Raw genomic sequence first — 26,874 nt, forward strand, 5'->3', positions numbered from 1 at the left:
AGGGACGCACCTAGGAGCCGCCACCTCCTCCATCGCGACTCCCCGCGTCGCTCTTTTCCGTGGATCACTTTGCTCCGACTTGCTGCTGCCGTTGGCTACCTGCACCGACCACCTGCTGGCTCCGAGCCGGACTGCGCCTCCCGAGGGGTTTCCTCGAGGCACCGTTCCCACCGCGTCCGATCGATCACTCCATCTCTTTGCGGGCCTCCTGATCCACCACATCGCATCAGCCGCCGGAGCTGAGCCGCCCCAGACTTGCGGCCTCTGCAGCGTGCTGCCTCACTTTGTGTGTGATCCGTCCACGCTGGCTCCGTCCTGCCCCGCCCCGCACGGCCGTACTCTCCCGCCGCCGTGGCTTGCCCCGTTGGGGTTACTACCACTGCTGGGGTCGCGCCAAGCCGCCCGGCCGTTTCATGTCGCCCTTGCCGTGACTCGCCTCCGCCTCTGCCGGGACACCAGCCCGCAGCCATACCAAAGCTGCCCCGGCCTCCTCTCGGACTCCAAATCGCCTCTAAGCCACCGGTGTGCCCGCCGGTTCGCAGATGGGGCCGCCCGTGTGCTCTTTCCATAATCCATGCGTCGGCTCGCACCGCGCCTCGGTTTCCACCGTTGATGCACCCCGGCCGTGAGCCGCTGTCGACGCGTCGTCCGAGAGCCGCCCCGCAGCCGCCGTTAAACCGCCGCACCACGAGCAGCGAATCGTGAGCTTCCACCTACAAATCCCCACGGCCTCGAGCCGCCGCCTCTGTGACCAGCCTCGCCACTACTGCTACCAGCAAGTAGCCTCCGCCCGCGACCCACTGTAACGGTTGCCATGCCGCGCCACCATCTCACCACCCCTACCGGGCCCGCGTGCGCCGGCTACTGCCGGGTCTGCCACCAAGTTGGTCTCGGCCAGCGCCTCTCAGCCGCAGAGCCGCCCGTTTTGCCGGGCCGCACTTGCCGCGAGCCGCCGACGCCCCTCTGCAGCTGTAGCACCAGCCTCAACCCGCCGTTGCTACAGTAACTACCTGGGTCTCTGCAGTATCAACGCTCGCTTCAGCTGTAGCCTGTCGCCGTGGCCACGACCCGCCACGGCCTTGTGCCACTTCAGACGCGCTCCGCCGCATGCCGCTGTTACTGGTTCATCTCCGTTCCAAGTTACTGCTGCATCCCACATAAGGCCAAGTACTGGTAGTACTTTGTCTGTTCAAAGGTTGAAATCACAGTACAAGACATCCTAGACAGATTCTAGCGGACATTTCATGTCTGCTGTTCAAAATACATCAGGTGATATCTATCCGTTTAAGTATATTTTATTAAACATATTGTTTTCATCAAGGAACAATTACTTTGGTCTGTATATTTTTATGTGCAGCAAAGGTGGTGCCATATTGTGCCTATGAAGTGTACGTCAGCACCATCACGCACCGGCGTCTGCGCCCGCTTACTGATGGAACATGTGTGCGCAAGTCACCGCCCGTGCAGCTTAATCTACATCAACCCGCCGGAGCCGCGTTGAGCCGCCCTTGCCGTTTTGAGCCGCCGGGGTTATATTAAGTCGCCGGTCTGCCTGAGCCACCTCTGTCGCGATAAACGGATCATCCGTCGTCCAAACAAATCAAGCGATATCCATCCAAGTTTGTTTTATTAGCACATGTCGTTGTTGTCAAAGGACAAGTTTATCTTTGCCTTGGTCTGCAATATTGTTTATGCAGGGCAATTATTTATGATAAAAGGTGGTATTATACCGCGGAGATGGAGGCATGCCAACATCTTTTGAGCACAGATGGTCATCGTTACTCAACGGACTCCCGCACCGGCTTACAACGCCGTGGCCGTCTCTCGCGACCGTGCCGACTTACAATGTCGTGGCCGTCTCTTGCGACCACGCCGTCTTACAACAAGGAGGACAACTTGCCCGTCCGCACCGGCTTACAACGCCACGGCCGGTTCATCTGTCTGTGCCGCCTCAGATGTTGCGGTCGCCTTTTCCGTCCGCCTCTCGCGGCCTGGTCAGCATCAACACACCGAGCTGCACCTGTCTGCATGAGCTGTGTATTGAATAAGAGCAGGTCACTACTTGGGAAGCCCGGTTTTCTTCCAACAAATTGGAGGCAAATTATCATATGTTATCAGCCGCCGTCTGCACTGCATGGTTCAATGGGCAGGCGCACAAATCGCCGCCACTATAGTTCGGTTAACTTCAAACAGCCAGTTGGAAGGAACCATTGGCCGAGTTGCTGACACAGCTCATACGGGATCATTTATAACCCACCACAGTCATTTTCAACGTTCTGTGGATTCACATCGCGCTATCAACGCCAATGATACACACCTTCTGCTATGGTCAAATATGGAGAATCTCAAGCCAACTCCTTGAGTCGTCTTGAGACTCGGAGGCTACAATGACATGACTCAACAAATCGTGCCAGCTTCAGCAGGCTCAAGAATTCCGGGTCATTGGAGGAAAAAATAACCCGGCCCTGGAGTTTACTACTCTATCGATGCAAATTTAAAGGCCGTCAGAAAAATATCTGGCTTAAAATAAAGATTCCGGTTTAAAATCCGGTTCAAGAGACATCTCTCTCCCGCAAAGCTTTGAAGCTCTCAAATCCGGTTCAAACATCCGGCTCAAGGTAAATTTGTCTCTTACAAAGTTTTTAAGCTCTCAAATCCGGTTCAAAGTTCCGGTTCGAAAAGAATTAATCTCTCGCAAGATTCGAGTTCTCAGGAAAAATTAAAGGTTGCCAAAAAGAACTGGCTGCCATGATGCGCGGTTCAAACATAGGTATTCCGCCTTACGGCTTATCTTATATGGTCACTTGGGGGCTTCCTGCTCATTGGGCATAACTATCAGTACCCTCTTGATCGGTGCAATGCTTAAACTTATATGGTCACTTGGGGGCTTCCTGTTCAAACATAGGTCGTATTCGAACCAAAGAGAACATAGCTGTCGATACCCTTTTGATTGGCAAACTGCTGAACCTATTTGGGGGCTTCTTGATCGTATCCGAATCATAGCTCAACCCCTTTGGGAATCGACGTGGATCGTATTCGAATCAGCGTCGCTAAACAACTCTTAAGGTCATTTGGGGGCTTCCTGTTCAAACATAGGTCGTATTCGAACCAAAGAGAACATAGCTGTCGATACCCACTTTGATCGGCAACGCCAACGCCACTGGGGGCTATATGATCGTATTCGAATCTTAGCTTAACCCCATTGGAACGGTTTACTGATCGTATTCGAATCAGAAGCCTCAAAAATTTTATCTGTTTCTCATACAGTTTTGGTAATCACAAATATTTGAGTTGTCACAAATATCATGTGTGCCGGCTTTTACAGCATTGGGTTCTCACCCTCACTGTCCGGGTCACATAAACCGGCGGTATCATTCAAGGGATCATAGGGATCTTGTGATCTAGTTGTGTGCAGGGTAAGACTACATTCGGGTGGTTACCCGCCCTGGCTTTTGACGTTAAGTCGCCAGGGCATATGTTATTTAAACTCTGTGCAGGATTTACAGAGCTATGACTTACATAAATGATTCAGTTCAAGCCCATCATTGAAAGATTGACATTGGTGTCTCAAAAGGGTTATCAATTCTTGATTTTCTCAAAGGCTATAAATAGCCGGGTTATAAAAATTCCGGCTTACAATGAAGGCGTAATAAATCGCCATCGGCCAAGAGCCGCCGGGTATTTAAACTCCGGATTTACTTGTCAACAGATAAGGTATTTGAAATCTTTAAATAGCCAAACTTGGCTGGATTTTCATTATGATTTGAATGATTGAGGTTTTCAAACCGGGTTAGTCAAATCTTTAATAGCCAACATGGCTGGATTTTTATTATGGTTATCAGAAACTAATATTATGATTAAGGTTTTCAAAGTCGCTTCAGCGCAATGGCTATTATTTTATCAATGGATATGATTTATTCTACAATGATAGGAATAGTCCCGAGTCGCTGTAGGCTTACAACCCGGCACTTGGGGGCTACATTATTCAAGTTGAGATTACATCAAATGTGCAAGTCCCATGTCACTGCCAGCATGCACCATGGCACTTGGGGGCTAATGCAAAGTCATTTTTTGCTCACTTCATTGAAGACCCGACTCATCACATCGTAATGAGCCGGCCCTTGGGGGCTACCAATTGCTCCTGGCAACAATTCAAGACAATTCTAGGATGACCCGGCTACACTACTATGACTATAGCCGACTCATGGGGGCTACACAACTGGATTTTATTTAAAGCCATGGTGATAAGTCCCGGCTTATTCATGCTGATTAAACCGGCCCTTGGGGGCTACAGGTAATATGGATATAAGGGAGAAATATCTTCAAATTCTCAGTTTTGAGTAAATTAGATTGACCTGGTGTCTGCAAAAATCATAAACCGGCGTCGGTGACAATTATGACCCGGAACCATCAGTTTTTATAACCCGGTGATTTTGCAAATCATAAATCGGCAAGATCTACATCTTTAAGCCGGCTGAATATCAGTTGAATATTTCAAGACCAATATTTTTGTCAAGTCAGAGCATTGAAGGCCGACTCAAGTGGATTATTTCTTACAATATTTCTCTACAAGAGACCAATGCCAGCAAATTGACTCTGAAGCTGGCCTATTGACCCGGATTTCTTAAAAGAAGTATCTGGATTTTTTGCATTCACAAAGTTTGAACATATCTACTAAAGGAGATTTGCGATGAGTTCATGGGCATGTATCAAGAAGGAAATGACAAGGATTTAAAGATGATCAGGTGCCGGCTTACAAAAATTTAACCCGGAGCAGAACCTATCAAGTTTGTTCTTGTGTTTATTTTATAGGATCAGTTTAACATGGATGAATCCAAATCAAACTGGGGGCTAATGTCGGGGATATACCCCGCGGTATGACCCGGCCGGAATTGGCGACTCACTGGTGACCCGCCCGGAGCTTGGCGATTCACAGATAACCTGCCTGATCTTGGCGACTCATTAGTAACCCGGCGGGCGGGTCAGATGGACAACAAGGCCCAAAGCCCAGAAGGCCAGCTCACGTTATGATGGGCCGGATTAAAAGGAAAGGGATGACGAATATTTCCTTTACGAGGAAGCAAGACCCGGACTTGTAATCAACTTGTAAGAGAAGATAGACTAGTTGTAGTCCTATTAGGACTCCGCATGTAACCCGCCCCTCTAACTTATATAAGGAGGGGCAGGGCATCCCAAAGAGGGACAAGTAACAAGAAACAATCTCTAGGGCTAGACACCGAGAGCCGGTTCCCGGCGACTCTCCCGTGATCATAATGAGACCTAGCCTCAAACAGCATGTAGGGTTGTTACCGGATGATGTTTCCCGGGGCCCGAAGCTGTCTAAATCCTTGTCTTGTGTTGCGTCTCTCGATTCCGCTCAACCCCTCTCAAGCTACCACATAGATGCGTTGGCCTCACGACTAAGTCCTGACACTAAGGACATCTGACGTGTTAATTCCATGACAAGTATGAACTTTTTTATATTACTTCATGGGTAATACTATCTGTTACTACTATGTTGATGAATAGCGTTGGACGGTTGTTAATAGAACTCAGGCTCCATGGAGCCTGAATTTTGGAAACCTCAAAAATTAACATTTCAAATTTCAAAATTTGTCAAAAAAATTACACATATACATAGGAATATATACTCCATGTGTGTAAAGTTTCATGATGAAATATGTTTTGACGTGCTAAAAATCATGAATTTCATGTTTTTTTTATGTAGCTCACATCAAAACATATTTCATCAGGAAAATTTATGGACATTAAGTATACATCCTTTGATCCTTATGTAAATGTGTGATTTTTGAAATTTAAAAAGTTGGTTTTTGATTTTTTGCAAATCCAAATTTTATTACTCAGATTCAAGGCGCTATATTGCAGGTGGCACTCAGAACTAGAGACCCAAATATCACCATAGAGAATGTTTGTTCACACAAGTGTAACATTTTTTTTTGAATTGGATGTATATAGACACATTTTAGTGTGTTTGTTCACTCAAATATCCAAAATATCTTATATTTGTGAACGGATCAAGTACAAGACGAGCATCATGGACTGTATTGCCTATGAAAACAGGGTAAAAGGGACCAGAAAACTTATAACCGATTAAAGAAACGTGAACCAACAGGTGGACCAAATAATGCCGGACCAATGATTGGATGACACCAGCAATACAACAGTATACAAGTATTCCACTAACATCCAACGATGAAAAGAATATGAGGAAGGCACCACGCTTTGTCACGACAACAGCAAGAATTGAGGTTTCAACACAAACTGTATAGCAGAAAATGACGTGATCACAGTAATCATTACAGAACATGTTATATGACAACTGCCACATCATGCCACGATCTTGCATTATTAGCTGTCTGACAACCGCCAAGTTCCAGCTAACCACATTATATTACCCTATAAACACTGTATTTCAGTGAAGACACAAATTTGCTACTAGAGCAAACCTGAAAAAAGAAGAAAAACGACACAGCCTTCTCATGCGAAGTCGCATCTGAAGTAAGGAGAAACAGAACAGGTTGCCCTTCCTTGTCTTCACAAGTTGCGGAGCCTCTTCCGACATTCAGTATCCGTCTTTTTCGCGTATTTTTCGGGCCAAACATACATGCCACTCCTTTAGTAACCGAAGTTACAAAAAAGCTTATGAAGGACATTGTATTCGGCCTCTATTTACGCCTGAGAGAGATACAGCTGCCCAGTATAGCTTATTGATCAGAAACCACTTGCACGTTAGTAACGAACACTTGAGCCAATTAACCCAAATCACGTTTTTAAGTATATAACTGCTGTTTTTTAAGACTGTTAGAAGTGTCTTAACAGTGCTGAGAGAGGTTCAAGTCGATTCCAATGTTCATCCCGTTGTACGCAATCGGCGCGTACATCCACATTTCGTCGGAGCTGAGGAGCTGCACATAGTAGCAAATAAACCATTAAGTAACTCTGAAGTCTTAACACATGCATTCGAAATGGATGAAGTTCTGAACTGAACTGTGGAATAGTCTCACTTTGATTTGAAGCTGCAAGAACTTCACATACTCCACTGCCTCTTCAAGCATAGTGCTGATATCTACCTGCAAGATAGCACAAGTGTTGATCTTTGAGTTGTTGCCCTTCATTTTACAGTAATTTCCCCCAAAAAACTATGAAGGACATGTTGCTGAGATGCTTACTTTGGTTCCATTCGGAACAAGGTTCTGTAGTACCTTCAGCCTCTCATTGATCTTTTCTCTTCTTTTCTGTATCCAACCAACAAGAGCATGAGTAACTGTTAATTTTAATTAACAGTAAAACATTGCTCAGCAGAAAACTGAGAGGATGATGTGTAGCATACCCTTGCATAGAGGCTCTGGGGATCAGTTGTCTGGCGGCCAGCCTGAGCCTTGCCCTTCGGCTTAGAGGCAACAGGAGGCTCTTGAAAAGCATTTGAGTCAATTTCAGACGTGCAGCAGCTCAAGCTTTGCTTGCTTGTGTCAGCAGTGGTGCCATCGTCGCCTTCACATTGCATGGCCTTCTTTGTCCGCTTCGAGTCGGCCTTCCTCGAGTATTTCCGACCCTGCATTTCAAAAAGATTCAAGCAGTAAGCATTCGCACCGGGCAACTAAAACGACCCTTGTACAAAAAAGAACAAAGCATTGAACACTCACACTTGTTTGGTCAGCTATTTTCCCTTGATCCTGGCGCTTCCTCTTGTTGGACGTGTCGATGGAGTCAAGCAGGTTCATGCTCGAGTCTCCAAGATCGTCGCAGCTTGAATGGCCATTCCCATATGAAGGGTTGAAGATGGCATCCATAAACTGAGCCGCACCTTGCTCCTGAACCATGTTCAGGTCAAGTGCTGCGGTGCAGGAGCCGATCCCATTTGAGTCGCCCAAATAGAAGCCCCCATAATCCGACGGCACATCAAGGACGAGACTACCAACACTGTTGCTACTAGCGGAACTGTATGCATTAGAGCTACCGTTACAGTGGGCATAGTATGCATGTGTGGCCTGAACAGACCAAGGTAGCTCCTGGTGTTCTTCCTCGCCGTTGGAGGGGAAGGTGCCAAGCAGCTGCTCCATCATCTCCGACTCCTCGGCCTGCGACGTCAGGCCAAGCGAGTCCCAGCCTGCTTCAGCAATCACTCCTCCAGACTCCATCCTGATATAAGTGTAGGGTGTGAGAGAGGACTTGGCTGTTTGATACACTTGTGCTTCCTGAAGCAAAAATGCAGGTTAGGACAGGTGCATTTATACTGATGAGAATGCTGAAGGAAAACAGAGCAGCTGCAGGATTAAGAAATGCAGGATCATGCTTAGAGAAATGGACACCCACGGCTGGGTATGACCTGTGCTGACAACGACCCTTCCAAGTATGGCCTGGGGATGGGCAAATAATGAGTTTAGAAAACTTCAACTGCTAGTTGGTAGACAACAAGATAGTGAATTATCCAAGATCACACATCTTCAGAAGTCAAGCCAATCAGAGCTCGAGTGGCAAGTGTCCCAAGGCCGGTTTCAATGATTGCAGAGAATTCCCCCGCAGCGTCGATGCACCAATAGGACAAGGGAAAAAAGCATGCCTCCCAGGTTCAAATCAAAGCCAGGACAAACATGGGCTTGTCTTAGCAATTAATACAGGATCAGGCATTATGTATTGTTGAGAATGTTGTTGGAATGGAATAATCCACTCCCAATAAACTAGAGAGCTGCAAGGAGAGGCTTGCACGACCCTGATGGAGGGAATCTGGACATTCTTAAATGCTTAAAAGGGATTGGACAATGCCTCTAGTCCTCCGTGTATCCCGATTGCTTGCCATCTTATACTCAAAATGTACAGCTTTCCATCACCCCTATTTCAACAGCATCTGCCCGCAACCTTCAATTCTGTTTCATACTTATGATACTACTACATCATCAAATCGAAGCACAGCCACTGATAAACAAAAATTGCACCAATCATTTACCTTTTGCGAACGAGTGTATAGAAGAAAGAAGCTCCAAGTACCCAAACAGTGCAATATAGATCTAGACAAACTTAGAACTGAGAATCAAGTTTGTGGTTGGGCATGCGGTTGTGCAGCCTAACGACCCGAGTTCAATTCCTAGAATTGACAGGTGATGCACAGGGGTTTTTCCCCATTTATTGAGGATCAAGTTTGGTGTGTGGTGGAACCACTCATCAAAAAATATCTTGATACTCATTTAAAAAATTCTGAGGACCATGTTTATCTTGGTACTCATACTAAAATGGCCGTATGCATCCCTAGTTGGTGCAGAGGCCGGGGAAGTGAAATTCTCCCCCATTTTAGGTGCGGTCGGATCGGACTGGCAGTTCGTGCTCCTCGGCTCCGGTTGCTGGCTGCTCCGTCCCGGTGGATCTGGCAGCTCCTTCTCATGGGATGACATCTCACGATGGGATTTGGGAAGGTAGCCGGAGCCACGACCATGATTTGTGCCTGCGATGGCGTTTCAGGGGTGCGATGGATCTGGGGCAGTTCTGGGGTTCCCGTGCTTCGATTCAGCGCCGGATCCTTCAGACCTTATCGTGGCAGCATCAATGGCCTCTTGAGCTGCAGTTTGCGTTGACCACCGAACTGTCTTCATGAGGGTTTATCTCCAGATCTGATGGCCGTTGCCGGCAACTCATACTGGTGTGGTCGTGGGATGTAGTCGGAATGCTCCGTTGTGGGTTTGACGGTTCCCACTTCAATCAGTTTGCCTTGGACAGTGATGAGATCCAATCTACGGATGATGACTTGACGCAAAGGATATGATTGTGCAGCACAGACGATGGGAATTTGCCCATGACATGTAGCCGCTCGGACAATGGAAAAGTGGCGGCGACAACATAGGTTTGACTTCGATTTGGTGGTGCTTCTTCAGTACCAGGTCTCGAGCTCCGGGGTGAAAACCCTAGGTATGACATGAATTGCTTATACCTGGCAATGATGATGTATTTGTGTCGTTACCTTGTTGAAGGCATTGTTTGGAATTGCTCAGATCTGTTCTTCGGGGTGAAAACCTAAAATGTGGCCTATAGTGGTTTGATTCGGTGATGGCGTCGTTTCCTTCCTGAAGGCATTGTTGTTGAAGAACATCGTTGTCCTTATGGTGTCGAAAGACGGTTGGTGCGGATACAGTCGTTGTTGTAGTTTGGTGATCACTGTTTTGATCGCTTCGAGTTATTTTCTTTTTCCTCGCTTGGGCATAGCTTTGGTCTTATATGACTTTGCCTTTTGCCAGTGTGTGCGTTGATGTTGGCTGTGTGCATCTTTGTTATGCAGAGGCCGGGTGTGTGCTCATTGTCTTTGTATCCACTTGATACTTCATTTTGAGTTAATAAAATCCACCCTTTGTCAAAAAAAAAAAGAACTGAGAAAACCTGTACACAGCTGGCGAACGAGTGTATAGAAGAAAGAAGCTCCGAGCACCCAAAGAGTGCAATACAGATCTAGGCAAACTGAGAACTGAGAAAACCTGTACAGTTGTAACTATCATCAGTATAATATGACATCTGTCTGGTGGTCAACCAGGTAAAAGTTTCAGCCAAGATTACCAGAGACATCACAGATTCACAGGTGGGCACTTTCAATACTCTTTTCAGATTATGGCATATCTTCAAAATCAGAGAGCATGTGAAATCTAAATGACTCTGCACAACATCAGTCTTGCAATGACCCGACAAATCTGAGTCATTGGATGATCTGATGCTGATATCCTCATCAACTGGAACTGATTTCCGTATATTCAGGGAATTAGGAGCTGCACATGACTCGAATCTACCAGTCGTGCAAGGAATGAGCTGTACTTGTGCAATGCCCCTTCGCCACCAAAAAAGGACTTATTCTTCTTGCCTCTTTGTTCCACACAGAGGATCAAGGATGGAATAAACAATGATATCTAAGATGCTGGCAAAGGGAGATGAATTGGAAGGAGCAAGATAATGTGTTTTGTTTATAGACCTGTTTGTTGTTGCCCTTTTAGCTGCATGAAAGAATCAGGAACTTCCAAACATTCTGCAGCCAAATTGCAGAATGATTTGTGAAATACCTAAATAGTAATCTTGTGTCTCTGATAGACATAGAAATGAAGAATATGGAGTCCTAGAACATACCCAAAATACAAAGTAACTTTCCGACTTCTAGAAGGTCCAATTGCATCATGAGGAAGCGAAATTACAAAATTGTTTCCTCTGAACCCATTCAAATCTGAAGGGACAAACATGAAATTCTCCTTAGCCCACAGATCAAGCATAGGACTACCACTAATAAAATATGTATGGAGAAATAACCTTGTTGTTGTCTTATTAAGATTAAATAACACTAATAAAGCTACTTATGTATGGAACCTGAGTATGAGTACTGCTCATGCGCACAAATATTACTATCCCCTTTTTTCCAAGTGATCACTATCCCCTTTTTGGTTCTACATATCAAGGACGAATTTCATATTATTATTTTTGCATGTTAACTAGGATAACATTATGTGCACTATAATAATGGATCTTTTTGGAACACTGTATCATGGAAATTTACCCAATGGGGATGGCAGCTTCACTTGGCAGCAAATTCTGATTCTTTGGTCAAATGTTTACACAACATATTTCTCATTGTTACTTTCAGTTTATAAAATGGTGTGTCACTTTCAATTGAGAAAAAGGATAATGGCAAGTCGAACCAATTAATGGAATATTACTGATTGACTTGCATAGAAGTGTCAATATGATAGATACCCAGGAACACAACTCTCCGATACAATATATTTCAGAGTATTCGATTAACTAGTCAGACAATAACATGTAAGACTTCTGATACATGGAAAGTTTTTACTTATAAATACTAATTTACTGAATTATATACATTGTGAACAACCTGCTAATTAACTAGTCAGACAATAACATTTACTCCCTCCGTTTCTAAATATAAGACCTTTTAGAGATTTCAATATGGACTACATTCGGATGTATATAGACGTATTTTAGAGTGTAGATTGACTCATTTTGCTCCACATGTAGTCCGCATTGGAATCTCTAGAAAGCCTTATATTTAGAAACGGAGGGAGTAAGACTTTTGATACATGGAAAGTTTTTTACTTATAAATACTAATTTACTGAACTATATACATTTACGTAACAAGAAATGGTGAAGAAAAGTACATCGACCATGTGAAATAGCATCCAAAACAAAGACCTTACCTGCAGAGTCGCTGCTACGAAAAAAAAGTTTGCTGCAGCCATGCTACAGGAAATTAACTAGTACAGTAACATAACTCAAATGAAACTGAGGTCAAAGTGTTTATAAGTAAAAGTTCCAGTAGGTTCTGCTGCAGCATGCACTTGAAACCTATCTACCTTAGTTAATACGATTATTCTCAATAAATATACATTGTAATAACTGCATAAACATTCTTTTAGATAATACGAATATTCTCAATAAACATACATTAAAATAACTGCATAAACATTCCTTACCTATTTAAGCTCAAGTGGATAAAATTTATTTTGATATTTCCACGCTATGATGATATTATCATGAAAATAAAGCAACACAGAATGAGAAAAACATGAAGGACGGTTTCATTTTATCTTGTAGGTATATCAAATAAGTGTGAAACACATATTATAAAGACTTGCAATGATCTTGGCTAACCCAAACCACATCTGCATTTTACCACTCCCGAAAATACCCCCAAACAAGTTGATTAAAAACAGAAGAACATGTATCATACTTTCATATTTCATATGCATTGTGAATGCAAAAAACTGAGAAGTCAAACAAAACAAAAATACATTAATAAACCAGAGAACGAACAAGAAGTCAGAGAATATGCATAAAGACCTGAAGCCTGAAGGTCAAAGGTTAATAAAGTAGTGCAGAAGTGTTTCCAAGCCTACAGCCATTTCAAGTCAAACAGAACATAGCATCTTCGATTAGCACAACCAAAAAAGAAAGCATCAACAGTTAATTTTTAACTCAAAATTTTGCTAGGAGGGCCTAGATACATCTCCTAACAAGACCCATTAGCAAGAAAATTTAGGAATAAGTGGTACTGAAGAAGTAAAGAGTTAAGAGCCCTTGAAGAACAATACTCAAAAGGATAATATTCCTATTTCACCATTAGGCTTCAAATTTACTTACATGCAACATCAGTTTTCTTTGCATTGCCTCTTACGTAGGTATGTAGGCTGAGTGGCTAACCCTCCTTAATGCAATGAACAACTTAGACTTATCATTGCAGCCTCCCTCATAGTCATATATTTACCAATTGATATTTTGTAGAAGATCGATATATGTACCTATATCTTTGACAAGTTTGTACAGTCGCATCAAATTATTATGTTCTTAGATTTTGCAACATTAACATCAGATTGACCAGTAAAAAAATGACAAAATTATAATATTTGGAGCTATATTTTTTTATCATCACTCCAGAAAATGAAGAAAGTAATTAAAACTTCTGGCTGAAGAACTACTGGAACCTGACCATACATTTCTAAAATCAATTTATAAGTTCAGAGTTCATGACAGGCTTGCAGCCCCTAACATATGTCAAAATAACAAAGATCTGTTGTGTGGATAGCACCCAACAGCATAACGAAAGAATCAACCAGACATAGAAGAACAATGGGAAATAAAAATAATAATCCCTGGGTTCCTCTTTCGATGCATCTACACACATTTATCATGTAAATATGAAATCAAATGAACACAAGCAATTCTCAAATAAAATTTATGCTGCCAGGCTCCTCTTGAGTCACAACTGCATACGGGCCACACAAAGTCAACCTTATTGCAAGCCCATTTACATTAACAGAATTAACTGCTGGAGCTTTACCATGGCATTCCAAACAACAGATGGTAACTAATTAGATAGATTCAAAGTTGACTCAGAAATAAATCATGGTATTTTGATAGGCTAGAAAGGACAGAAACACAATGACCAGTTAGTTGCATTATTGTGGTAAAGTTTAGGATCTGGTCACGTCACACAAGATAAAATTTGACAAATAACTTGAAAACTAATTTATCCTTTAATATTTAAAAGTAACACACTTCTAACTATTATCCAATGCTGACAGCAATGGTTGATGTCTCTGAATCGGGTTTTACACTGCTTTATTGATCTCATGACAACAATCCACTGTAGGATATAATAGCCTTTGGACTTTCATTACACCAAGCCACTCAGTTCATACTCTTATTCAACTGCTAATTGTTGCTCCTCTCTAAATACTACACCAGCACAAACCAAGTTTTGCTGTTGAGCGAGTTTGGTTACACTCCGACATTCAGCTCTTTGCTTCTCAACGGAAAACAGAGATGGGTGCTTAACTCCAAAGCATCATCGAGAAAGAGCACAACAAAGGCACAACATATCAAGGAAATAGGGGCTGATATTGCAGCCCCATGTTCTCAGGCAGTCCCATCATCAGATTGAGGTTCTGCACGGCCTGGCCAGATGCTCCCTTTACAAGATTGTCTATCTGCAGTGTTGAAGAACAAGAAGAATAAGGATTTTGCATCTTTAAATCTGCAACATTTCGCTAACCTTGAGCAACTTATAGATTGATGCAGCACTTACGACAGAGATGATGATTGCCCTTCCAGGAATTCTGTCCTCGAAGACATTCATGAAGCAGTAATTTGATCCAACAACATGGCGTGTGTGAGGAACATTGCTGCCATTTAACAGCTTGACAAATTCTTCACCCTGAAAAGATGCACACGCAGAATGATGCTAACAAAAGAAAAAGCATTTATGTGGTAAAACTGTAAAATAGGAGCTCTCTGCAGAATGATAATTTAATCCACATGGTCAAACAAACAAACCTCATAAGTAGACTTGAGATGCTGATACAAATCACTGACAGTCACTCCAGGTGCCATTTCAACAAACATAGTAGATTGCATCCCACGTTTCTGTTCATCATACAGATAAATGATTTGATTTAACAACTGAATTCCACACATTTTTTATGCCTTTAGTGCAGGTGCAGCACAGAACAAACTGCAGAACCTGGAGTTGTCTTTGAGTATGTGCTTACCATGCAGATAAGATTTGGAGTGAAGCTGATAGTAACTTTGGATTCAGCAGCCTCTGACAATCCTTGTTCAACCTCAGGAACTGAAATGGTTTTATCTCATTGTCAGTAAGGCCATACTAAAGCCACTTTACCAAAGGGAGAACAAATGTCAGACTTGAGATGTTTGGAAAAAAAGGATTACCATGACGGTGGCCTTTTATTCCATAAGCATGAATGCCTTCAGCTATCTCGGTGTACAGATTTGCTTCCTTAGCTCCACGTCCTAAAGAAATACATGTCATGGGGAGCAGTTTGGTTATTGATCCAGTCATTACAAGCTTATATTTTGAAGTCATCGTATCTTCAAAAAATACCTGCCCCGGTAACCCCAGATTTTGCATCAATTATTATATTGCTCAGCTTGATCAGTTTTGCCTGCAAGGTAAAATAAAATATGGTTAGAACCTCTGATCCTGTTCTGAATCCCATGTGGAGACAACGTATGTCCGCAACCTAGATACTAAGAAGACTACTCCCTCCGTTCCAAATTATAAGATGTTCTAACTTATTTCTGAATCGGATGTATATTTGTGTGTTTGCTCACTCATTTCAGTCCATATGTAGTCCATATTGAAATATCCAAAACATCTTATAATTTGGAACGGAGGTAATATTAAACTGATGACATTTTTAAATTTACATAAAGGAGCATGACTAGGCAGAATATTTTGACAAATTTACTTCCTTTGCTACAGAAAATGGAGATTCTTTGTACATTTGTAAATATATCGCACAAGTGGGGGCTATTGAGTCTAAACTTGTGTTGCTTTGATCAAAGAATGGGAGGACTAAGAACTTCTATTGATTCTAACCTTTATTAGAGGAACAAGAGGGAGCTGAATAGACGTGGGATAACATCCCGGGTTGGCAACAAGCCGTGCATTTCTTATTTCATCTCGAAGAACCTCCGTCAAACCATAAACAGCCTCTTCCTGAATATAAAGATACACAGACCACAAAGGAAATGAGTTTATAACAAACACACATAATGACAGGAGAGGAGTAAAAAACATCATAGGCTACAAAGGAATCTAACTGAAGCCCAAATGTAATATACAAAGAAATCGATGGAACATGTCAATAGGAATCCAAGTTGGTAATTAAATGTTGAAACTGGCACTTCAGAACTTGGTAGCTTCAAAATTTGTGTGACCAATGGCTGGTATATTAAAAAATCTGTAGGGTATAGTAGTCAAGAAAACCTGAAGTTCTGGTGCCCTATGAGCATGGCCATACCACTCAGCATACTCATTGATGTTACGCAATCGGAAATCCTGCAAGCATGGTAAGTCAGAATGATTGGATGTTCAATAGCAACCGAGGACCTATGCAGATAAAGCATGAGTTTGTGTAGAGCATACCGCAGAGAGATCAACAATCTTCAGTTGTTGGGGTAAGCCTTTAATAATTTCCTGATAAAAAACTTGCGATCAGGCATTGCTCTTAGTGTGTCCAGTACAAAATCTGATCTCCCAATTGACAGCAGAGCATATAACTGGATGCCTTCATAAGTTCAGCAATTGACAGAAAATATCTCAGAAAAATCATGATGAAGATACCAACCTGTGTTGTTCCATGTGGCAAGCAACAAAAAACAGCATCAACATCTGAAAAATCTGCATCTTTAATCGCAACTAAATTTGGCAGGTCCTGCAATATTAAAAGAGGATCAATATATGCCATACCGAAATGTGCTACTGCTGAAAGGTTCAGCTAATTCTTCATGCACAATAATGACGCATCAAATGTGGAGGAAGTGAAGAAAAGTTCTTACTTGTGTTATCAAGTGAGGAAATACAGATCCAAACTGTTCACCAGCTTTTCTGTCTGCGGTCATCACTGTGATACGGAACTGAGGGTGGTTTGCTAGAAGCCGAACAATCTGTTGGCAAAAATGTACCGTACCACATTAGTAACTGAGCCATAAGAGGATCAAAATATCAGAATCCTAGCACCAGAATGTTGCATCGGAAAAGCAAAAAAGAAGATAATTGCATAGGAGTAAAGGTGGGTTTGCAACCAAACCAATCCCACCCTGCCACATTTTTGGTAATAGGGGCCAAGAATGTGCCCTTGTTTATATGGTTGTCGGGTGAAACAATCTAACCCTGGTCCTGGATGATAAGCAGTCAACACAAATGGAAAATGACAGGGAGAAAAGAACAACCTCAGCCCCGGTATAACCGCTGGCTCCTAGCACCGCAATGCGCACTTCCTCCCCTGATTTAACTGCTGATGTCTTAGGAGAGTACTGTTTTTGTGGTGAAGAAGCAATGGATACCCTCACACAAACTGAAGAGCGTCCAACCTTCAATGTAGACACTTTTATTAGTATGTGGAATACCACACTACACAAACAAATCTTTATAAGAAAATAAGAGGGCATAAAACTCACCTTAGTAGTTGTTTTGAGCTTGAAACCACCACATGGCTTGAAAGTAGATCCAAGGACTCCACTCTACACGAGAAATAAGAAATCGTTTTAGCGCTCAAGTTAAAAATAAGCAATTTCATGACGAAACAGAAACAGGATGCAATTGCTGGAACGATGCCACGGTTGGGTCAAAAGGACCACCCGTTATGACCAATACACTGGCTCTAAGGTACAGTTGATATCCCCATTTAAAAGATGCAATCATACCATTCTCAGACATTTCAGTTAGCAAATTCAAATTTGCTTACTGGTACCGAAGCAATCAGTTTCACTAAAACCTTAGTTCGATGTAATTCCCTTGTCACGCTTAGGGCATATGTTTATTACACATGCTCTACAGAGGGGGGAAGAAACGACCGCCCTAGAACAGCTAATCGGGTTCAACTGACAGGTGAGAACCAACCAATACACGGCCAGAGCTGGTCAACACGGTCCGAACCAACTCAGGCACGCCCCTATTCAATTCCCCAAGCAATCAGAGCTTGCACATGATAGAAATGGAACGAAAGAGCGGGCGTCACCTTGGGGGCCAATCCGGCGCGCGCCGGAGCCGCACCACCGAGCGCCGTCGATCCCATGTCCGCTACGGGGAGTAGTCAGGCTCAACAGCGACCTGCCGGCGTCGCGGAGGGCTGGCAAATCGAGATTGATCGGAGTGAGCTGAAAGCGGGAGTTACAGGAAGTGTCAGGAAGGTGTGCGAGCGTATAAATGCACCTCGTGGGGGAAAGGAAGGGGGGAGGGGTCCCTGGCGGCGGCGGCGGCGGCTATGGGCTTGGTTGGTGGTCGCTTGAGCTCTGACCGCCGTTTCTCACGGTCGTGGATTGGGTAGGTGGACGGGGGTCTGGTGGGCAGCAGGCTTGGTAAATAAGGTCGGAGGGGGCGGGCTGTCAGCGGGCCGATGTTTCGAGTCCGAGAGTGAGGGCACGTACTATCCTCGTGGGAACTGTTCTTGGAGTGTTGGCCGGGGGAGCCCCGGGGCCGAGCCCAGCAGTGTGGGTGGGGGTAGGAGGCGGAGGTCGAGCGCTGCCTCGCCCTGCTGCGGCAGGGTTCCGAGCCGGGGTAGGGTCACTTAAGGGTGTGTTTGCTTGCAGGAACAGGCTGGAATGTCACGGGTCGGACCCGTTTTTGGGCCACATTCTCGCGTTCAGTATGTAGGTGGACCGGGGACGGACTCGTTCCCACAAACCGAATATTCGGCCGATATCCGGAACGAGGTGATACCTCGAAATTGAGCGGCGACGCGGAACCGCTCGTTCCCCTCGCCTGCTTCCTCTCACCCTCGCACTCACCTCCTCTCCTCCAACCCCTCTCCTTCACGGCTCTCTCTCCACTTGGTCTGCTAGGCGACGGCGACGAGCTGAGGTGCCAGGGACGGCGACGACCTGATCTGACGTGGGTTACAACAGCGACGAGCACTACTTCTGGGACCTGATCTATGGGATGGACAGGGGTTGCTCTTGTTGTGCAACTATCTCGAGGTCAACAGCAAGAGTTTTGTTGCGCTTCATCTGTGAGCAAATTTCCTTGATTGTTTGCTCGTTGATGATTTTTTACCCGTGTCTTTGTCCTCTCAATAGCAGAAGTCATTGCAAACATTCAATTGAAAGTACAATTCGATGTAAATGCTTCTGAAAATTCCAATAATATATTTCTAGAAATATAAAGATTTTATACTTGTTCATTTTGTATATATATATGAATTTAAGAGGCAGCCTCATCATTTTTATAAAGATGGGTTGAACTGAATTCATTTCATTATATCCCTCAAACCAAACATTGAAACGTAACCATTCCATTCCATCAAATATCCCCAATCAAACACGGGAACGGAACCGACCCATTCCAGTGGAACGGAACCATGACATTCCATTCTACTTCGTTCTTAAACCAAACACACCCTTAGGAATTAATAGCTCGCTCAATTCTCTCCAGATCGATGCAATTACTTGGGGAAAATTGGATACAGAGGAGGATTGCGAGAGAAGATACCCCGTCTTCCGTACGATAGCTAGGGTTCTACCTACTACTATGAGATAGCGAATATTCCTTACTTGCCTGACCAAGCCTCGGAGCCGGACTTATAACATGATCAGCTCAGCTGCGGTAAACTGTAGTAACGGTTATATTACAGTAACTGAATTAAACAGATAAACGGCGAAGGCTACATCTGAGCCGTTGATCTGCTCTGAACCGGTATCCTCGCATCTTGACCGTTCGTTATCTGAATCTCTTGTTGCTCCTTCTTCTTTTCTTCAGTAGTTGCGCGGTGCAGGTCCTAACAATGCCGCCGCCATAACAATCGCCTTGTCCTCGAGGCGAAAAAGCTTGTGGCCAGGGAATGTCTTGTTGAGGAACGCTGCGTCTTCCCACGTTGCATCATCTGGAGCCAAACTCTCCCATTGGACCAAGCATTGGCCTACTGGTGTCTTGTTCCTTTGTATCACTCTGCGGTCTAACACTGCCACAGGAATTGTCTTAACATACCCTTCTGGTGTGACTAGTGGCACATGGGGCAATGGTACAGCTCGGTGACCAATGTGTTTTTTGAGTTGGCTAATGTGAAACACAGGATGTATATTAGTTCCCTCTGGTAATTGTAGCTTGTAAGAAACTTCCCCAATCCGTTCCAGGATTTTGTAAGGGCCATAAAACTTTGACCTTAGTTTCAGAGATCCTCTCAAACCAAAAGCATTTTGTCTGTAGGGTTGTATTTTGAGAAATACCAAATCCCCTACTTCCAACTGCCTCTCTGTTCTCTTCTAGTCAGCAAAATGTTTGATTCTACTTTGTGCATGTTCCAGGTTTGCTTTCAGTCTTTGCATCATGTGCTCTCTTTCAGAAACTGTTAGAACTGCCTCTGGAGACAGTGGCTGTGTGGCAGCAAATTCTCCAATCTGAGGTGGTTTATATCCATATAGTGCCCGGAATGGTGTGCACTTTAATGAAGAATGGTAACTGGTGTTATACCATAACTCTGCCAATGGTAGCCACTTCATCCACTTCTTGGGCTCTTGGAAAACCATCCCTCATAGATAAGCTTCTAAGCATTGATTTACCCTTTCTGTCTGTCCATCTGTTTGTGGGTGAGAAGCAGTGCTAAATCTGATCTGAACTCCAAAAGCTTGAAACAACTCTTGATATAAAGCACTGGTAAAGATTGAGTCTCTGTCAGACACAATACAGATAGGCAGGCCATGCAACTTAATCACATTATCCATGAGTGCCTCAAATACTGTCATTTGTGTAGGGATGAGCTAATGGGATAAAATGTGAATATTTGGTTAGTCTTGTCCACCACCACTAGAATAACCTCCTTGCCCTGAGAATTTGGTAGAGCTGTAATGAAGTCCATTGTGATGTGGGACCAAGCCATGTCAGGAATAGGTAGGGGTTGCAGTAATCCAGGAGGGTAAATGTGTTCCACTTTGTTAAGTTGTCACACAGGACATTGACTGACAAAAACTTCAATATCTTTCTTCATGTTTGGCCAGTAAAAGACTTTCTTGATTCTATAGTAAGTGGCTTTAATTCCCGAGTGGCCCCCTATGGCAGATGAGTGAAATCTAAAGTTAGTGGTGGCTCCCACATATATTCTGTTTTTATATTTTAACAGTCCATTGTGAGTGGTAAACTTGGGATTTTCCTCCACATCTGCAGCCACTTTCTTCAAAATTTTGTCAGTGTCCTGATCTTCTTGGTAACTTTTCCTCACATCTTCAGTCCAAGAAGGAATCACTACAGTGATATTGTTGCACTGTATGTGTTGTACATTGTCCCTTCTGGAAAGTGCATCTGCCACTTTATTTTCTTTCCCTTTTTATACTCAATGGTATAATCATACTCCAGAAGTTTAAGTAACAGCTTGTGTTGGACTCCTTCAGTTAATCTCTGAGTAGTCATATATTTTAAGGACTGTTGATCTGTTTTTATGATCAAAGGATGTCCCCACACATAGTGTCTCCACTTCTTCAGTGCTTCTAAAATGGCCATTGCTTCCTTCTCATAGATTGACTGGGCAGCAGACCTTGGTCCTAAGCTTTTACTCAAGAAAGCAAGTGGTTTGCCTTGTTGCATTAAAACTGCTCCAATACCTGTTGCACAAGCATCAACCTCTATTGTGAAAGGTAGAGTGAAATCTGGTAGTGCCAAAACAGGGCAACTGGTCATAGTGGTTTTTAATGCTTGAAAGGCTTTGCTTTGCTCAGGTCCCCACTGAAATGCATCTTTTCTCAACATATCATGTAGTGGTCTACACATTTGTCCATAATTCTTCACAAATCTTCTGTAATAACCAGTCAGACCTAGAAATCCTTTGAGCTATTTAATATTCTCAGGTTCTGGCCATTCCACTACTGACTGGATCTTTCCTGGATCAGTGGCTACTCCCTTGTCTAAATTATGTGACCCAAGTATGACACTTGAGTTGTTGCAAATGTACACTTGGACAGCTTGACATAAAGTTCATGCTTTCTTAAGATTTCAAAAGTTCTTTCCAAGTGAGAATAATGTTGTTCTAGTGATTCGCTGAACACCAACATGTCATCAAAAAACACTAGAATGAATTTCTCTTTTTCTGGTTCATTGATTTCTTCACATACAGTGTTCATGAGGCCCTGAAAAGTTCCTGGCCCACAAGATAGTCCAAAAGGAACTACTTTATACTCATAGTTGTTGGGAATCGTAGCATAATTTAAAAAATTCCTACGCTCACCAAGATGCATCTATGGAGTATACTAGCAACGAGGGGAAATGAGTGCATCTACATACCCTTGTAGATCGCGAGCGAAAGCGTTCCAATGAACGTGGATGACGGAGTCGTACTCGCCGTGATCCAAATCACCGATGACCGAGTGCCGAACGGACGGCACCTCCGCGTTCAACACACGTACGGTGCAGCGACGTCTCCTCCTTCTTGATCCAGCAAGGGGGAAGGAGAGGTTGATGGAGATCTAGCAGCACGACGGTGTGGTGGTGGATGTAGCGGGTCTCCGCAGGGCTACGCCGAGCTTCTGCGAGAGAGAGAGAGAGGTGTTGCAGGGGAGGAGGGAGGCGCCCAAGGCTGTTGTGTGCTGCCCTCCCTCCCCCCTTTATATAGGCCCCCTGGGGGGGCGCCGACCCTGGAGATCAGATCCAAGGGGGGGGCGGCGGCCAAGTGGGGGGGAAGGGGTGCCTTGCCCCCCAAGGCAAGGGGGAACTCCCCCCTAGGGTTCCCAACCCTAGGCGCATGGGGGGAGGCCCAAGGGGGGCACCCCAGCCCACTAAGGGCTGGTTCCCTTCCACTTTCAGCCCACGGGGCCCTCCGGGATAGGTGGCCCCACCCGGTGGACCCCCGAGACCCTTCCGGTGGTCCCGGTACAATACCGGTAACCCCCGAAACTTTCCCGGTGGCCGAAACTGGACTTCCTATATATAATTCTTCACCTCCGGACCATTCCGGTACCTCTCGTGACGTCCGGGATCTCATCCGGGACTCCGAACAACTTTCGGGTTTCCGCATACATATATCTCTACAACCCTAGCGTCACCGAACCTTAAGTGTGTAGACCCTACGGGTTCGGGAGACATGCAGACATGACCGAGACGCCTCTCCGGTCAATAACCAACAGCGGGATCTGGATACCCATGTTGGCTCCCACATGTTCCATGATGATCTCATCGGATGAACCACGGTGTCGAGGATTCAATCAATCCCGTATACAATTCCCTTTGTCAATCGGTATGTTACTTGCCCGAGATTCGATCGTCGGTATCCCAATACCTTGTTCAATCTCGTTACCGGCAAGTCTCTTTACTCGTACCGCAATGCATGATCCCGTGACTAACACCTTAGTCACATTGAGCTCATTATGATGATGCATTACCGAGTGGGCCCAGAGATACCTCTCCGTCACACGGAGTGACAAATCCCAGTCTCGATCCGTGCCAACCCAACAGACACTTTCGGAGATACCCGTAGTGCACCTTTATAGTCACCCAGTTACGTTGTGACGTTTGGCACACCCAAAGCACTCTTACGGTATCCGGGAGTTGCACGATCTCATGGTCTAAGGAAAAGATACTTGACATTGGAAAAGCTCTAGCAAACGAAACTACACGATCTTTTATGCTATGCTTAGGATTGGGTCTTGTCCATCACATCATTCTCCTAATGATGTGATCCCGTTATCAATGACATCCAATGTCCATAGTCAGGAAACCATGACTATCTGTTGATCAACGAGCTAGTCAACTAGAGGCTTACTAGGGACACTTTGTGGTCTATGTATTCACACATGTATTACGATTTCCGGACAATACAATTATAGCATGAACAATAGACAATTACCATGAACAAAGAAATATAATAATAACCATTTATTATGCCTCTAGGGCATATTTCCAACAATAGTGACCCGTATGAGTTCTGAAGGCAGTTTTTGGAATATCCTCTACAACCATTCTGATCGGGTGATACCCAGATCTAAGATCCAACTTAGAGAACACTTGTGTTCCATGTAATTCATCCAAGAGGTCTTCAATAATTGGCATAGGAAATTTATTTTTGATGGTGATTGCATTAAGTTCCCTGTAGTCCACACACAGTCTCCATCCCCCATCTTTCTTTCTGACCATGATTGCAGGTGAAGAAAAAGGGCTAAAACTTTCCTGAATTTCTCCCTTTTTAATCAACTGTTTAATAATCTCTTCCATGGCTGCTTTCTGATAATGAGGTACTCTGTAAGGTCTTAAGTTTGGTGGTTTTGCTCCTTCTTGTAATACAATCCTGTGATCACAATCTCTTTGTGGAGGTAGTTTGTCTGACTCTGCAAAAATGTCAGCAAATTTCTGTAGCAAAGGTTGGAGTGTTGGTGGTGGTGGTATCTGTTGCTTGTTGTTGTCTGTTGCCACTTCCTGAATCTGCAAAATATACCCATCACACCTTTTGTTAGCAGTTTCCATCCTAGCTGCTGAGATGATGCATTTCTTCTTAGGAATTGTGTGAACAAATAATGTGATTGGTTGCCCTTGTTTGGTCACAATCAAAATTCTCTCTACCAGATCCAAACAAATGGGACTATATTGATATATCCAGTCAGCACCCAATATGATATCATAAGATTGGAGATCCAGCACTTTGAAACTGCTACAAAAGGTTTTGCCTTGGATTTGGAAATCCATCTGAGGGACTTTAGACAGGGATATGAGTTTGCCCCCTCCAGCTACCGTCACTTTCCTGGGCTGTATAGGTAGTTGGTGGCAGTTACTTTTAATAGCAAATTCAGTGCTAATAAATGTATCTGAAGATCCACTGTCAAACAAGGCTGTGACTTTTCTTCCTGCAATCTCTATGATCAGAGAGAAGGTATTAGGGCTTGGGGTTCCTTCTACTGCATTAGCAGATATGTGCATTGCTTGTGCAGGTTTCTCTACAGTGGGATCACTGCTTTTTTCCTTATCCGGAGTGTTTGGAGCTGTATGATATGCTTGTTCCATACCAGCACTGTCTTCTGCGTTGTCACTGTCCTCATCATCATCTATCTCTTGCAAAATGTGCAATGTTTTCCCAATTTTGCATTTGTGTTGCCTTGACCATGGTTCCCTACAATACCAACAAGCTCTAGCATCTTTGGGAAAAGGAACAGTGTACTTTTCCTGACTTGGGACTTGCACTTGTAATGAATTTGCAGGTTGCTTGTAAGAAGCTGAATAGTTCCTGTTTCTGTACATTGGGGGATTTTGATTTTTTCTGGCAGCTACAACTTTTTCATAGACCTTTGCATACCAATATGCTTCAATTATCCCAGTGGGTTTTGTCCACATACTTCATGTTTGATATCACTTCTCAAACCTCCAATGAAACAGCTTAATAAGAAATTCTCTTGGAGACAAGGATGATCTCTTTTGACTAAAGCCACACACTGTTCAAAATTGTCAATATACTGAGCCACAGTGTTTGTTTGTTGTATATTTTTCAACAATTCTACAGCTTCATGAACACTAGCTTCTGAAAATCTGTCAGCTATCATTTGACAAAACTGTTGCCATGTGACCATTTGCCAGGGAACGCAAATGTTCTTTAACCAGTTTGATGCTCTGCCCTGCAGATGTCCTGTAGCCAGATTCACCCACTGCTCATAAGGTGTTCTAGACATATCAAAGAATTTTTCACAAGCTATTAGCCACCCAATAGGATCCTCTCCACTGAATAGTGGAATTTCCAGTCTGGGGCCTTTTAATACAGCTTCTGCAAAATAAGAGGGTCCCCCTAATTGAGTTGAGTGTTGATTTCTCTGAATATCATACAAGTTTCCCATTGCCTGTTATACAGGAGGAACTCCTTGAGCAGTTGTTGTCATGTTAATATATTGACCAGTAACAGGATTGTAAGTATGTGGTGGAGAAAACAAAGGAGCACCTATAGGAGCAAATTGCCCACTGTTGCCTGAGAACCCCAATGTATGAGCTTGTATTGTTGCACTTGGATTTGTTGTAGCATTTCTGACTTGCCCCCTTACTCCTGGTTCCTGTTGCTTATCACTGTACACTCTGGTACTTTCAGACATCAGTTGAGTGTGTGACAACTCTGTAGTAATGTCAGTGATGTTAGTTACTGGAACTTTTCCTGAAACTCTGAATTCTTGTTCAAGATTTCGAGAAACTGGAGCCACTGGCACGGTGGTGCTGCCTGGAACAGTAACTGATATATGATCACTGTCCTTTTCCTGGTTAAACTGCTCTGGAGCTTTGGGATCTGGAGTCACTATCTCTGCTTTCCGACGATTGATGTTCATCTGCTGCAAAATCAACTATAGTGTCTGTTGAATTCTCTCATTCATTTCAGACAACTTTGCTTCGACCTTTGGCATCGTCACCATCTCGGATCTGAGTTTAGTTACCTCTTGTTTGAGTTCCTGTAGGCCTTCTACCTCTGCCCGTAGATCTGCTACTTCCTTTTCCACTCGATCTACTGTGATCTGCACTTTGGCTCTAGTGTCCGCCATCTTGCTCACTTATTATGCGACTGAGACAGTCCCGTTAGCCTCGCTGACGGATCTCCTCTCTGGCGCACGGATCCCTTCAGATCCCGGAATTTTACCACCGAGAGAATGCCTCTCAGCAACCGGATCGGACTCGGTGATCTGCGCCCGAATGTCACCGCCGCCTGTCGCCGCCACGCAACACCGCCGCCGCGAACTGGGAGGGACGGGATGGATTTTACGAGATATCCCAACCTCCTGTTCTCCACAGCCCGATTCGCCGCCGTCGAGTCATCGCCGAGGAATCCACCGGCGCTCTAATACCTTTGTAAGACCCGGATCACTTAGGAATCAATAGCTCGCTCAATTCTCTCCAGATCGATGCAATTACTTGGGGA

The 26,874-nt window shown here is 44.1% G+C and overlaps 2 protein-coding genes across 2 annotated transcripts; both read right to left on the reverse strand.

Annotated features, from left to right (window-relative positions):
* Positions 1 to 6,264: 6,264 nt before the first annotated feature.
* Positions 6,265 to 8,223, reverse strand: LOC109774446 (uncharacterized). Its single transcript, XM_020333164.3, has 5 exons — positions 7,665 to 8,223; positions 7,352 to 7,573; positions 7,191 to 7,256; positions 7,026 to 7,091; positions 6,265 to 6,926 (listed from the first exon to the last, which is right to left on the reverse strand). Exons 1-5 carry the CDS (start codon positions 8,157 to 8,159, stop codon positions 6,834 to 6,836), a joined length of 942 nt encoding a protein of 313 aa, XP_020188753.1. The 5' UTR covers positions 8,160 to 8,223; the 3' UTR covers positions 6,265 to 6,833.
* Positions 8,224 to 14,012: 5,789 nt separating this feature from the next.
* Positions 14,013 to 18,562, reverse strand: LOC109774441 (probable N-acetyl-gamma-glutamyl-phosphate reductase, chloroplastic). The gene is made up of 15 exons (XM_020333160.4): positions 18,234 to 18,562; positions 18,040 to 18,150; positions 17,480 to 17,542; positions 17,252 to 17,392; positions 16,859 to 16,966; positions 16,648 to 16,734; positions 16,446 to 16,496; positions 16,287 to 16,358; positions 15,897 to 16,016; positions 15,399 to 15,459; positions 15,227 to 15,307; positions 15,046 to 15,125; positions 14,831 to 14,920; positions 14,583 to 14,711; positions 14,013 to 14,484 (listed from the first exon to the last, which is right to left on the reverse strand). Exons 2-15 carry the CDS (start codon positions 18,094 to 18,096, stop codon positions 14,377 to 14,379), a joined length of 1,248 nt encoding a protein of 415 aa, XP_020188749.1. The 5' UTR covers positions 18,097 to 18,150; positions 18,234 to 18,562; the 3' UTR covers positions 14,013 to 14,376.
* Between the last annotated feature and the right edge of the window lie 8,312 nt (positions 18,563 to 26,874).

Source organism: Aegilops tauschii, chromosome 4 (genome assembly GCF_002575655.3).
Source record: "Aegilops tauschii subsp. strangulata cultivar AL8/78 chromosome 4, Aet v6.0, whole genome shotgun sequence".
Classification (NCBI taxonomy): domain Eukaryota; kingdom Viridiplantae; phylum Streptophyta; class Magnoliopsida; order Poales; family Poaceae; genus Aegilops; species Aegilops tauschii.

Excerpts from the sequence above, each read along its gene's own strand:
- LOC109774446 (XM_020333164.3), bottom strand. The coding sequence starts at position 8,159 with ATGGAGTCTGGAGGAGTGATTGCTGAAGCAGGCTGGGACTCGCTTGGC. Across the intron at positions 7,574-7,664 it reads AAATAGCTGACCAAACAAGT|GGTCGGAAATACTCGAGGAA; the intron begins GTGAGTGTTCAA and ends TTTGAAATGCAG. Across the intron at positions 6,927-7,025 it reads TCTTGCAGCTTCAAATCAAA|CTCCTCAGCTCCGACGAAAT; the intron begins GTGAGACTATTC and ends TACTATGTGCAG.
- LOC109774441 (XM_020333160.4), bottom strand. The coding sequence starts at position 18,096 with ATGGGATCGACGGCGCTCGGTGGTGCGGCTCCGGCGCGCGCCGGATTG. Across the intron at positions 16,967-17,251 it reads GCGGTTATACCGGGGCTGAG|ATTGTTCGGCTTCTAGCAAA; the intron begins GTTGTTCTTTTC and ends TTTTGCCAACAG. Across the intron at positions 14,485-14,582 it reads GGGCAATCATCATCTCTGTC|ATAGACAATCTTGTAAAGGG; the intron begins GTAAGTGCTGCA and ends TCAACACTGCAG.